The sequence below is a fragment of the Carassius carassius genome, chromosome 31 (assembly GCF_963082965.1).
Source record: "Carassius carassius chromosome 31, fCarCar2.1, whole genome shotgun sequence".
Lineage (NCBI taxonomy): Eukaryota > Metazoa > Chordata > Actinopteri > Cypriniformes > Cyprinidae > Carassius > Carassius carassius.
The window spans coordinates 11152763-11162289 of record NC_081785.1 but is presented as its reverse complement, the minus strand read 5'-3'; the positions used below and the strand labels follow the sequence as shown (position 1 = coordinate 11162289).

General features: G+C 37.0%; 2 protein-coding genes across 2 annotated transcripts; one reads left to right on the top strand and one right to left on the bottom strand.

The window, feature by feature from the left end:
* Positions 1 to 364: 364 nt before the first annotated feature.
* Positions 365 to 5079, bottom strand: LOC132111540 (keratinocyte-associated protein 3-like). The gene is made up of 6 exons (XM_059518925.1): positions 4877 to 5079; positions 2618 to 2814; positions 2356 to 2415; positions 2004 to 2195; positions 1115 to 1243; positions 365 to 862 (listed from the first exon to the last, which is right to left on the bottom strand). The coding sequence occupies exons 1-6, from the start codon at positions 4887 to 4889 to the stop codon at positions 737 to 739; spliced, it is 717 nt and encodes a 238-aa protein (XP_059374908.1). The 5' UTR covers positions 4890 to 5079; the 3' UTR covers positions 365 to 736.
* A 567-nt stretch (positions 5080 to 5646) lies between these two features.
* Positions 5647 to 7938, top strand: LOC132111546 (uncharacterized). The gene is made up of 8 exons (XM_059518937.1): positions 5647 to 5882; positions 5916 to 6018; positions 6098 to 6269; positions 6343 to 6439; positions 6511 to 6596; positions 6674 to 6759; positions 6841 to 7774; positions 7847 to 7938. Exons 1-8 carry the CDS (start codon positions 5748 to 5750, stop codon positions 7866 to 7868), a joined length of 1635 nt encoding a protein of 544 aa, XP_059374920.1. The 5' UTR covers positions 5647 to 5747; the 3' UTR covers positions 7869 to 7938.
* The last annotated feature ends 1589 nt before the right edge of the window (positions 7939 to 9527 follow it).

Sequence of the window (9527 nt, the reverse complement as noted above, 5' to 3'; positions counted from 1 at the left end):
TTCGGGGTTTATTCTGAGAGAACTAGCGGCTGGTTATACATTGTTCCTTACATATAAAACTGTATCATGAAATATTGAGCCAGTAAAAGAGTTCAAGAGTTAAATGGGCCTAATTCTGTCTCATTTCATCTGTTTTGACAAGTCACTTGTCCACTTGACCAAATCTGTTAAATATCTACATCTTCCTGTAAAAACAAACTTAGTGTTTACATGTTATCTAAACAGTCATGAAACTTACGTGATACCATGTGATATTTCAAAGTTAAAAAATAAACAATAAAAGTTGCTAGCCTTATTAGAAGTCAGCATACCATAAGAATAATTTGCATAGTCATTCCTATTTGGAGCAATTTCAGAAACTCGGTTTTAAATAGTAAAATATTTTATATAAATGCATTGTAACAAGGAATCCCATCACTGAAGAAAATATGTAACAAACATAAAACAAGCACATCATACATGTTCATGATGATAATATATAAAACATTGAGCACTTTACATGGTGAAATCAATAGTATTTGCCTTGGTAACACAGTCTGACTCTTTAAAACTAAGGAATAAAACAAAACATTAGTGCTGAAATAAGGCAAAGCTGTCAGTTCACAACTTCTCTTCAGCTGCTAGCCACTTTAGCAGGCAGTAGTTTTTATGTGTATTGGCACTTGGTATTTCTTGCTCCACTGTCATATTGAAATTCCAAAAATCATCTATCGTTCATGTGATGTATACCTATGAATTATAGCCAACTAGTCTCCACAGCAACTGAGTCCTTGTCAAGTAGTTCGTTCTGTTCTGTTGGCTCCTCATCGTTTGGATCTTCTCCTGGTGGCATTGCAATTTCTTCTGGCAACTGGATACGCACCTGAACCCAAAAATGTACATCACATTCAGAGAACACAAAAGGTTTATTAGTCTTAATGAGGAGTTGGCATGCAAAATTACCCTTAAAACATAACCTGGAACCCAAAATGTTTTCAAATCAAATCTAGATTTGTATCTTGAATGCACTTAATTCACATGTAAGTAAAACTTTAACGCTATGTTCATGCTGCCTTTCAAGAACAAGTATATCCTTTAGAAAATATAAATAATCATTGCATGTAGTTCTGTTTACCCTGACATTTCTCCTCCATGGGCAGTGCAACCGGAGGAAAGAAGTGCAAGCCAAGAAACAGCGGCAGGAGAACACAACCTCCACCACTGACATCAGAATCAATGGAAACCATAGGATTAATGTAGTACCCTGGAGGGAGAAATATATTTTTTGTTTGTTCATTTGAGTATTTCCTTTAACTTGCTTATTTTGCATCATGTCCCATAGGGTTCCCACTACTTTTCACCAATGAATTTACTTTTGCACGACACTCCCATGCATTTAAGATTACTGGATTTTTAAATATCATTTTAAATAAGCTAGCAATTTTAGCCAATTAATTAAATTGATTTTAAAAGCTAAGAAAAAATAAGAAAATAAATAAGTCTTTCACAATTTTAAAATTCCATGATTAAATTTTTCTATTACCATGGGAACCCTGGGCCTAAACTGAATGATCCTAAACTTGAGTATACGGTATACAGTTTCTGAAATGTTCCTACTTCTTAAGAACAACTTTTTTTAATTAGCTGGTACTTAAATTAAATCATAAAAAAAAACAAATGCATCCTTTCTTATAAATTGCAGTTCATCCTAAATTCTAACAATATGAACAAGTGTAGCACCTAAATAAATTATATATTACTTTAATTACTACTATATGAGAGTGCACAAAGTTCGTACACATGCTCTCAAGACATAACACATTTGTTTTTGACTTTATAAATTCTGATTTGTTCCTCACTTTTGACATAGGATGAAATTAACCATGGTTTTATTTGCTACAGTTTTGGTATGCTCAAATTAACTCGCATGCATCTCAATGGCAAAAGAACTCTAACAAAATTCATTTATGAGGCTCATATCATTCATTTGCATTTGATTACACTAGGATCCATCACTGACTCACATAGACGCGTGTGGGGTCAAAGGGGCATTCATTTGTGATGCTGTAGTAGGTCATGTTGGCAAGCAGGTTGCAGTGGGTAAACAGAGTGTTTCCTTCCCAAATTATAGCCCTCACTGTGGCAACGGTGATTCCCACTGCAGAGGCAGCACCCAAGAGAACAGCCAAGACACTCACAACTAGAAGAAACCAACTCTGCAACAAGCATAAAATGCATTCAGAAATTAATAATACATGAATACTCTGTTTTGTTCTATAGAATTTGAAGTGCAAGATTTGCAGTGGCACCAAATAAATGGCAAAAACAAAGAGGAAATGCAATCATTACGAAAAACACAGTATCCTGTGTACTCACCAGGAGCTGGTTTTTCTTGTTCTTTGAGAGAACAATAGCTGAGATTCCACCAATAATTGCCTGCAGGTTATAACATGGTCAGATGTATAACTTACAGAGTGGACTCATTCAGTGTAAAAGGGTAGTTTGAAGCTTGAACTAACACACCTGATTATTAATGCAAGAATTTTAACCACTACGCTTTATGCCTCAACCCCCATGTCACTTGATCATGATCATAAACATATTAAGAAATACATTCGAATTTTGGAGACAGACAAACCATAAGTCCTGCCACAAGAGCGATGACATTGGAGATGGGGTAGACAAGTTTCTTGTTCCAAGTGAACACCTTTATGTGTCTGAGCACAGCTCCGTGTACCAGTGCCCCCAACAAGAAGTTCACATGACCCACAAGCACCAGTCCCAAACCCATCTTCATCAGGATCTTATCATCCTTTAGACTGCCACAACAAATACCTACAGGAAACACACACAATATCAACCATAAACCTAGAATTGAAGACACCAGATCATCGGATAAATGAGATACAATGAGTCGAGGAACTATGCGCTGATCCTGATGAATTTGGTACTATATGCAAAAAGTTTTCTTGAGCTATGACTTCACTGAACGCAAGCTATTATGAGGTGATGAGGGACTGTCAAAAAAAGAGACAAACATGATAATAACAGTACACAAGTACAAAAACACTGCTTTTTTTCAATCAGGTATGCATTTTCTCACACTATAAATAAATGAATAACAATTCTGAAACAAATCACCTACCCTGCCTTTAAATAAATATTTATTATAGAGATTTTTTTTGTATATTCTACTAGGCCATTACACTGAGGGAGAATAGTATGATTAAATCCTTGCATTGCACAATTAAAGCAAGTTTACTTGTCATTTTCTAACCCTCATTTTTGTGGCAAACCTGTATGACCTTTTTCTTTTATGGTACAGTCAACAAAGTTTGGTTTCACATAAAATAACTTGTAATTGGTTATGGAAGATGACAATCATCATCAGCTGGGATGAAAAATCCTCATTTAACGATACCGCCTTACAATTAAAACGAGCCAATCGCATTGTTGATACAGGATTGGATGTCCAAACTTAACCAATAGCTTATTTGTTTACTGTCGTTAAACGTGCAGGCATTGGGCGAGCATGAAAAGATAAGATAGGATTATCAGATTTTATTGCTGATAACGTGTTATTGTGCGGTTTCTAGTAAATATGTTATATATATATTTTAGTGTTTCAAGTAAATTATTTATACTTTCATCACTGGAATTTGCAAGCTTGCCACCAAGGTGGGGTTTAGTTTGGTCTGGAATTCAGATAGATTGTGTGATTTGGACAAACATGGATCTGACATGTGTGGACATGTATGGACTACTTTTATGGTGCTCTTGCATTCAGTTAAATGCTCGACATTTTCAGTCAAAAGAACTAAAGTCATAATAGTAAAGACATGAGGATGAGTAAATGAGAAAAGAGACGGGGTTCAATCTTCAGCTCGATGGCAGGACCTGCCACCTTCCACTCCAGCTACGCAACTACCGTTTGAAGACAGATCTGCCTATTTGGAAGTAATTTGGTTTTTAATTATTTGAATAAATGAATATATTTATTTGTGTTCATGTCTTCCTCTGACGGCTTTCTCTAGCCAGCCTTTATTAAGCTATTAGTATGCCTAGGCGAAGCGTTCCCTACCACTCCTGCTGCAAGGAAATTAATAATTGCATCATTGTGAATATGTTCTTTGAAACAATCCTTTAATAAGATATACGTTTTAAGCTGGTTAACTCAAATTTAAGTAGTCTAATGGCGTGATCCCAACTGGTTGGTTAGCTTCAGTGCATCACTCGTGTTCCACATCACTCCATAAAACATGATCATTTAAAAGAATAAAGTCATATGAACATATGTACAATAAAAAAATAGAAAATTAATGATAATAATAATAGTATTCTCAGAGCTAGAGTGGAAGGAGAGCAAAACACATAAATCTGCCCTAAATCAATGGCCCTCCTGACAGTGCACTGCCAGCGGCCACCAACCACTGGCAGGTCACGTGACCTGGTGCTGCACGCCAGTTGCGGATCGAACCCATAATGTGAGAAAATGAAACTTTTAAAGAAAAAAAATTTCTTTAAAACACATTATAAAAATCACAAAGGACATATTTAACAAATGCATAGCTGAGATCTAGCTACGTATCTGCCACGGCACAAAGATATCTGGTTCGAAATAAACATTAAAAAGTCCTTTATGTTGTACTTAATGTAAAGTACTTCCACTGCACTATGAAATGAAATTCCGCCAGTTACTAGACTCACTAGAGACTACATTCAGCCTGTATGACAGACGAGGATTTTATAGAGCACGAATAGGCTATTTCCGTGATGTATTATCAAGATAAACATGATAACCGCACCCAAACCACGTTCGCGAGCCTGTTCATATAACGTAACTCCCTCCCACCCCCCAAAATGCATGGTTTAGTTATGTAAACAAAGTCCAACTCACCCGAATTCACCATCCTGAAGTCCTTCTTTCAGATTAAGTCATAATTAAGGGTTTGAGATGTTTAAAGAGCTTCTCCTCTTTCCGTGTTTCTCAGACTGTCTTCCTCTTCCCCGTTCACCTGCGTGCATGGCCACTCCCTGACCGCTCGCGCACCTGTCATGACCGCCCTGCAGGCGTCGCTGTATACCAGGAAGACCAGCCTTCAACCCTTCAACCTACATGGATTTTATTTTATTTTATTTTGACACTTTTCTGGTAATTTCAGCCTTAGATGTACATTGTATTTTTTTTTATTATACTTAAAAAAAATAAAAATAAAAAAATAAATAAAAATAAACCTTAACAATTATAAGTCGGTACAAAACAAAAAGTTAAATAGATAAATGTCAATTTAATTTTATACATGTTAGGACTGAAAAATAATTACCAATAACATTTAAGTAAAAAAGTAAAAAGTTTTAATTTAAAATTTTATGACAAAATTGGTAATCATTTCTGGAAATGCTCTCTAATTTATATATATATATATATATATATATATATATATATATATATATATATATATATATATATATATATACTAGATTACATTAATCTGTTTTGTTGTTTTGTTGCTGCAATAAAAAAAAAAAAAGCAAATTAAAAAACATCACCTTAATTTTTGGCAGCCAGTCTCTACTGTTAATCACAGTCAGTTGATTAAGTAAACCTGAACACCTGGACCTAATCACCTGACTCTTATTAATGCATTAATCTGTGTAGCCTAAACCTCCTCACAGCCTGAGCTTTTAGGAAGTTCTACAAGACTAAAAAAGAGCTGTGTAAATTTTTCTTCACTGGTTCTCTTTAGGGTCAAAGCTGTAGGATAGGGATGGCAGTGGCTTTTGTTGTCTTTTGTGGCACTATAGTGTCTCTAGCGCTACCTGTTACAGCTAATGGGGATTATTTTGATGGGCACTTTGCAGCGTACTCACCAGGATTCATTCATGATGTCTGGCATATTCCTGCCATCGCAGAACCTTTCCTGAATGAGATTTCTCAGCCTCACAATTTTGATGGATTTGAACCCATGTTCCCAATGCCATATGATACTCAGGCCCTGCTGGGAAAAGGAAACAGTTTTTCATTAAGGATCATGAATTGTACGTCATTAAAATGCTTCTTACCAGACAAAGTTGGTATCTAATACTTGCTTTTTTTTAACTGTTAATTTTTCTCTAGCATCCTGGAGCGGTCCTGCAGATACTAATGTTTTCCACAAAGGAGAGCAGTTGTATCTGCAGGTGTCAGCCTCACCTGCACCTGGTCAACAGCTTTATGTCCAGTCCTGCCATGCTTCGTCTTCTCCAAACCATGCTGATAAACCTGAAGTCGCCCTTATCATTAACAAAGGGTATATGAACTCCACAAACCCCATTTGAGTGCACTTGCTCCCTGGAATAATTTCACCTTCATCTGTTTCCCAGATGTGTGGCCTCCAAAGAGTCTTTGGTGAAGTTTGTTTTGCAACAGCGTGACCGAATAAATTTGATAGTCCGTACGTCCAGCTTTAAGTCTTCTGAGGTGAGCATTCATTAAGTTATGCTGACTGTGGTCCTACAAAAAGTCTTGTAATGCTCTCCTGTTTTCTTTAGAGTTATATTCACTGCAGAGTTTATCTTACTGATTTGGGACTGACCTCTACCACTAAATTCTGCAACTATAACAAGCTTAAGTCCAGGTAAGCGTGTACATCTCTTACTCCTTATAAGGTCTTTGTCCTAAAAGGCTTTTGGAACTTAAACCGTTTGTTTTCAGATGGGTTGACCTGGGTGGCCAAACCTCAGTATGTGATTGTTGTGGGAGAAGGTGCAAAAGCTTAAAAGAACATGCGGAGCTGCCTGGTTCGTGACCACTTTTTTTTGGGGGGGGGGTTCCTGGAATAGGAGAAATCTGTATTAGAACTTATTCTCCATCTGTTACGATTTCTCTAGACCTGACCGCAGTAGTAAGCACCGGCCCGCTGATTATCAAAGATCAACGGTCTGCTCCACAGGCCACACCGCTGGCACCATCAGACTACAGCATGAAGTCCAGCTCTACAGCCGGAGACAAACCGGATAAAAGCTGGATCGTAGCAAGTCACTCTTTCTCTAAGGGCTCAATGCAAAATGTTGGCAATGTCTCCCCCTGGCCTGTCCAGCGTGGCTTTGGAGGAGGTGTGATCGTTGAAAGCCAGGGCCTGGGAGGTGATTTGGCAATATGGCTACCAGAGATCTTGGAGCTTGTGTTAAACCCAGTGGTGCAGATGGAGATTGGTTTTCCAGGAGATCCCACTGATCTAACCTTTCAAGATGGTGAACCCTTTAGAAAGCTGAAACCAGATGAGAGCTCTGAGAAGAGTCCGGTAGTTGCTCTGGATGAAGGACAAGCTTATGTAGAAGCTGTGAAATCGCATGATGTTGTAAAGGATGGGTACATGTGGCAACTTGATGATGCTGACCGCTTGTATAAGATTCAGGAAAAACCTGATGTGACCGAAGCAGATCACCTAGAGCAGCCTAAGCGGAGTCTTGAATCCGAATTTGACTTCGCTCCAAATGACCAGCCACTGATCAGCCCTACTCCAGACAAGCTCTCTGAGAGTGCAGAGGATGAGGGAGAAGTTGTTTTCAGACAGTCTGAGATGGTCTTTAAGAGTGCTAAAGGAGCTAAACCATCAGAGCCTGTTCTTTACTCTAAACTGAGTCTGAATCGAGCTGTAAATGGATCCACTTTTCTTAATTATGAAGAACAGAAGAGGCCCAGCATGAACAAACTGGACCATGAGCAGAATGTTGAGAAAAGTCAAACGGATGAGGCGATGGAGGGTACCTCTAAAATTAAAGACCTGGTTTCATCCCTACTGGATCAAATGAGGTTGGTTGACTATTGGTTATGAATTTTATTAAAGGTCTGTTATTAATCTGTACTTGTTTCATTTCCACGTAGAAGACTGTGGACCGTGCAGTGACCATTTTTCATCATGGCTTGGTTTGAAGTGATCTATAATGTTTTTGGACTTTCAACCTAAATAAAAGTTTTTGATTTAAATTCTCAATTACCTGTGTCCAGGACTTTCTAGGGCTTAACATGAAAAGCAACTTCTAAAAGGTTGTCATGAGGGTGGCTTGCTAATGTTGTGAAATGTTGCTTGTTTTTAAGTTCCACTTAAGCATAAACCATGATGTTTAGATTACTTGGGGGAGACTGGGTATGGTTGTAACTTTTCAAGGTTTACATTGAGTGCCTTTTTGTTACAATCTACCCCACTACTGTGGTATGCTGTAACATGTACTGGGGAGTGGTAACAATCAGACAAAAGAAGCAAAAACCGCAGCCACCTCAAAGTTAGCTTTAAAGTTTATTGAAACCTCTAAAAAAAAAAAAAAAAAAAAAAAATGTAAAACAGCCACACTTTATAACCACAGCTCCAATCCATTTTCTGTTTGATGTGGGAGTGTAAATTAGACCAGTAGAATAAACTTCCTTAACTGCTTCTTGATCACTGAACTCCAGTGTATTGAGGTAAAGTGTATGTAGATCTAACAAAAGTGTAAATCTGTGTGTGGATTTGTAACCACACACTTTTCTGTCACAATGGTGACCACCCTAATGTTTTTAACCCTAGAGTGCAGACTTGGTGTATCCAGAAACTGCATAAGGCACATTTATCCACATTTGCTTTGAGCTCCCCAAAACCTCCATATAGACAACATTAAAGTTTGATGTAAGGGAATGCTAAAATGTGTTACAACTTTACCACACCCCATCCAGTGTGTGTGTTTTTTTTGTTTCGTTTTAACATTATGGGTTGAAATGAGCAGTTTAAGAATGCATCACATTTTGCCAAAGAATCTATAATTTATTCTAATGTAAATTATGAGTTTATCTGCAACAGTTTCAGTACTAAGTAAAATTAGAACTTTGGACAAAAAGTTAGATTTTTACATCAAAATATTTTTTTCTCTTTATAAAATCTGCACATATCTACTTACAGCCTTGACAACCATTCATATAAGATCAGAGTGAAAGTGGGTAAATAAAATTATCACAGTACTCCTATCTTATCCCTGATAGGTGGAAATGGTATTGTTACAATAGACGTGTTAAACGTGATGCACATAGCTGTCAGTCAGAGTAACGGCAATAATGTGTCGTGCGCCAACCGTCGCGCTCTCTCTTTCTCTCTTTATTTTTCTCCTCTAAAAATAAAGTACTAGAAAGTAGTACTAGTTCTAATTTATGTTACTATCACTAGCATTTTACTTGTTAGTATTATTTAAAAAGTTAAAAAATTTAAAAATAATTTTTAGCAATTATTTAAGTTTCTTAGTATTTCTTAGTAACTATGCCAATAGTTATTATGAATGTCTACATGCCTATAGCTCAAGCATGGTGCAAGTAATGGCAAGATCATAGGTCTGATTCCCAGGTTTGACACCTTGAATGCAATCTAAGACGTTTTGGATAAAAAGGTATTCTAAATGTATTCCTGTTTTATTAATCAGTAGCCTAATATTAACATAAAATTGATACCGTTTAATTTCAGCATTCAGCATTATCCAGCTTGGTTTGCTAACTCAGGGACTTGTGGCACTTACAGTGTGTTGTGAAAAACACCATACAAATA